A 4,495-nucleotide genomic window follows, 5' to 3' on the forward strand; every position below is an offset into this window, starting at 1 on the left:
GAGGAGGAGGAGGAGGAAGCGCCACAGAGCGAGGCTGTCTCTGCACGCACAGAGGCTGGGACCTATGAAACCCAGGAAAAGGCAGCCACGCGCAGAGGCCTCAAGAGAAACCAGCCAGACCAGGACCTTGATGTTGGGCTTGGCCTCCACGGTCTGAAAACACACAGTGGCATGGAGGGCACTTTGTTATGGCAGCTGCAGCAAACCAACGAGGCAAGGACGGGGCCCGCGCTAGTGCAGCCGGGACTCACGGCTCAGGGTGGGGTCAGGGGTCAGGTCCTCCGGTCACCTCAGGGGGACCCAGGAGCCCCAAGCTCAAGGCCTCACACTGAAGTGGAGGGGCAAGAAGAGCAAAATGAGAGGCTGATACCTGAGACGTCTTGGAGGGACCGTGGCTGATGGCCGATGGCTGTGCATTGTGCTTGGTGCCAAGAGGGACTGGGCGTCATTCGCAGAGCAGTTCCCCAGGGCGCAGCTGGGGAGTATCGGGATGGAACCCAGGGGCTTTTCCCTGAGCTCCATTCTCAGCCCTTTTATATTTTTATTTTGAGACAAGGTCTTGCTAAGTTCATAAGTTACCCAGACTGACTTCAAACTTGTGACCCTCCTGCCTCAGCCTGGGGTGCTGGGATGATAGGCTCCTGCCACCAGGTCTGGCTGAGATGGAGCTTATGGACAGACAGGGAGGTGAAGCAGGCAAGGGATTACAGCCCCAAGGGCTGGTGGTGCATATCTGTAATCCTAGCACTCGAGAGGCTGAAGCAGGAGGACTGAAAGTTCAAGGCCAGCCTGGGCTACACGGCAAGAGACCTTGTCTCAAAAAACAAACAAAACCAAGAGAACAGGGATGCGCAAGGCACTGTTTACCACTGCAATGGGATGTAGTGGCTGCTCTTTGGTTTATAGCTAAGGCGATTAAGGCCCAGAGAGGACAAGTTACCTGCCTGAGGCCACACAGCATCTCAGAGCAAAGCTGGAACCACAAGGCTGTTCTCCACTGAATTGAGGAAGCGCTTTCTAAGCTCTGACCTCCTCTGTACACAACCACACAGGGGCCTGAACTTGTGCCTACCTTGTGCAGGTAGCCAGACACATGGCATTGGCTTCCCCGATCTCAGGACACTGGACGGCCTCCTCAAACCAGGAAGCGAACTGCTTCATGGGGTCCATCGAGGCCAGGTGAGTCTCCTCGAAAGCCTGGGGGTGGGGTGGGGTGGGGTGGGGTGGGGGTTACTCATTAAAGAAGCCGGGAGGTGCACACATGCGATGCTCAGGGCCCTGACCTGAGCCCGTTCCCTTTTATAAGGCAGGGTCTGCCCATGTGGTCTAGAGTGAACTTGAAGTGATCCTCCTGTTTGTGACAGTCTCACGGCATAGCCCAGGCTGGCCTTGAACACAGGGTGATCCTCCTGCTTCAACCTCCCCAGTGCTGGGATTACCGGCCTGTGCCACCATGCCTGGTTTTGGAGGCCGGCACGGCATGTGGTACTAGGGATCAAATCCAGGTCCTTGTGCTTGCCAAGCAAGCGTTTAGACCACTGAGCTATCTCCCCAGCCCTCCAAATATTAATTCATTCTCTTCTCCTCCTCCTTCTTCTTTTGGTACTGGGAATTAGGATCTTGGGCTTGCCAGCCAGGCATGATGTACATCGCTGGCCCTCATTCTGTTCTTTTTTATTTTATTTTTGTGGAACCAGGGATTGAACTCAGGCCCTTGTGCTTGCCAGGCAAGGGCTTATTCTACTGAGCCATCTCCCCAGTCCTCCTTATTCTGTTCTTATGGTGGTGCACGCCTGTAATCCCACTACTCAGGAGGGTCAGGCAGGAGGATCACCTCAAGTTTGAAGCCAGAGTAGGCTACACTGTGAGTTCAAGGCCAGAATGGACTGCATAGGGAAAAAAAAGGGGGGGGGAGAATAAACTAACAAAAGACAGTAGGTCTTCTGTCCTATTTTTCAGGTGATGCAGCAGGCATAAAAAGGCTAAATGAGGGGCCAGGAAGATGGCTCAGTAGAATAAGTGCTTGCCTGGCAAGTGCAAGGGCTTGAGTTCAATCCTTGGTTCTGCAAAAAAAAAAAAAAAATCCAAAAAACTAAGAAGGCCAAATGCTGCGTGGCACAGCCAGTAAGGGATGCCAGGGGCACTGGGGTGCCAGACCCAAATGATCAGGGGATCTGAAAAATGGAAGACCTGGGCTGCACCTTCTAAATCTTTGCTCAGGCCTAAGGTTTAATCAATAGCTGTTTTAAACAAGCTTTTCCACAAGTGCTCCTGTAACCACATTGTGTAACCAAAGCTCAGGATTCCCAAGTCCAAAAAGTTCTCTCAGTCCGAGCCTGGGGGAGGGACAGAGCTTCGCACGCTGAGCAGAAGGCAGTGGCCATCGTGAGAGCTGACATCCAACATAGCACTTATGTATCTTTCGCAGTACTGGGCGTTGACCCAAGGGCTTGAGCGCAGGGCCTTTACACTGAGCTACAGCCCGGGCCTTTTGTTAAAGTATGAGACAACAGCTGGGCCTGGGGGTGTGCGTCTGTCTGTCATCCCAGCACTGGGGAGGCTGAAGGAGGTGGATCACTGCGTGCTCGAGCCCAGCCTGAACTACATGGGTGGGTGGGAGGTCCCTAGGTCAAAATATCAAAACCAAACGAAAAAATTAAAATTGTGAGACAGCGTCTCATGACATCACTAAACTGCCCAGACCTAAGTCAAACTTGTGATCCGCCTGCTTCAACCTCCCTGATTGCTCAGATGACAAGCCGGCTCTATCATGCCCAGCTACTCATTTTATTTATTAAACATTCATAAACTGCTTTTCAAATATCAATGTCCAGGGGCTGGCGAGATGGCTCAGTGGTCTAAAGCACCTACTTTGGAACAAGCCTGGCAAAGGACAGGGACCGCGGTTCGATTCCCCAGCACCACATGACAGCTGGTGGGCTGAGCTGGCCACACACACACACACACACACACACACACAAAATAAATAAATGTTTTTTAAAAAAATCAATGTCCATAGCATCCTCGTGGGAAAGGAAGGCCTGACACTGCAACCACTCGAGAGCTCGAATCCTACCGCTCGAATCCTACCCAGGCCCCCACCTTCGACCCCTGGCCCCCATCCTCACGCTGGGAGACCTGTCCCCGGCTCCCCGCGGTGGTCCCAGAGCCGCAGTCCCCACCCCACGCCCTCGCAGGTGACCCGCCCCCGACCCGCACCTCGCAGTCCCCACGGTAACTCTTGCGCATGGGTCCCAGATCCATGATAGCACCGCGGCAGCACAGCAGGCGGAGGTGCCCGATTGTCGCCGTGACGCCCCGGAGCCCACGCGTCATGGGAGCCGCGGGCCACGTGACCCGACGTCGCCCGGCCCCGGTTCCGCCGGGTTGGGAACCAAAGTCCCAGCACGGATATCCAAACCTAGAAGGAAGGATTTGCCCCGGACCCGGGCAGGCGGACAGGACCGAGCCCTCGGAACCAATGGGCTTCCAAGCTTGGAGGAGGGAAACAAATACCGAGAGGTGATTGGTTGGAGTTTCCCGGCAGCGAAGCCAATTAGAGAGCAGGCAGAGGAACCCAACGGCCAATGGGAAGCCCTCTGGAGGCGGGAGCAGAGATAGGGGAAAGCTGCCCGGGAGAGCGCGGCACGCCGTGGCGCACCCGGAGTGCGGCGATTGTGGTGGCCAGGTGGGGGACCTGGGGGCCGAGGCCAGCGGTGAGTACTCAATGGCTGGCCCGTCACAGGTGACTGACGGGGTGCTGGGGAGTGTCTTGGGTTCAGGAATGGACTGATACTTATTGGGATGGAGGGACAAAAATTTGGGATCCAGACGCCCAAGGCTGGAGCCAGCCTCGCCTGCACCCCCGGCCCTCCGCGGCCCTCCTCCCTCTTGCAGAGGCGGAACTCAGCTTGCAGCCACGAAATAAGACCTAGGGGTTTTACAGGGTCTCTCTGTAGCCCAGGCAGGCCTCAAACCCGCTGCAGTAAGGGCCGGTCAGATTAAAGCGCCAGTTTAGGGGATCGCTGAAACTGGGCGTGTGCGTGGGGCGCGTGCCTATAATCTCCGCGTTTGGGGGACTGAAAACAGAATTATTATGAGTCCTACGAGTCCGATCTGTGTAGTGAGATCCTGTAGATCCTGTTCTGAACACATTTAAAAGAGAAAAACAACAACCACAACCCTACAGTCCTCCTGCCTCAGCCTCCTGAGTGCTGGAATTGATACAGGGAGAACTGGTCTCGGATGGGTGACCTCCAGATGATACTCGGAACCTTCAAATGACACAGGGAAAAATGATCTTCCGACCTGACCTGCACGAGTTCTTGTTCTCTAAAACCAAAGAATGAATTTTAGGAACAAACGGAGGTTATGAGCAGAATATATTTATTGATGGAAAGAAAGCTCCTGTCCAAGAGAGGGACAGGAGGGGGGCCGCACATGTTGTTCCCCAGGAAGCTGTCTCTTCTAGGGACTTTTATAGAGGAAAACCATG

General features: G+C 54.7%; 1 protein-coding gene across 1 annotated transcript in view; it reads right to left on the reverse strand.

The window, feature by feature from the left end:
* Pnpo (pyridoxamine 5'-phosphate oxidase) overlaps nt 1-3,354 on the reverse strand; it is a 7,376-nt gene extending 4,022 nt beyond the window's left edge. Inside the window, 2 exon segments of the mRNA XM_004633864.2 lie at nt 934-1,197; nt 3,220-3,354. Of these exon segments, the coding sequence (XP_004633921.1) occupies nt 934-1,197; nt 3,220-3,336 (381 nt within the window). The 5' untranslated portion in view covers nt 3,337-3,354.
* Between the last annotated feature and the right edge of the window lie 1,141 nt (nt 3,355-4,495).

The sequence above is a fragment of the Octodon degus genome, unplaced genomic scaffold (genome assembly GCF_000260255.1).
Source record: "Octodon degus isolate 3935 unplaced genomic scaffold, OctDeg1.0 scaffold00056, whole genome shotgun sequence".
Lineage (NCBI taxonomy): Eukaryota > Metazoa > Chordata > Mammalia > Rodentia > Octodontidae > Octodon > Octodon degus.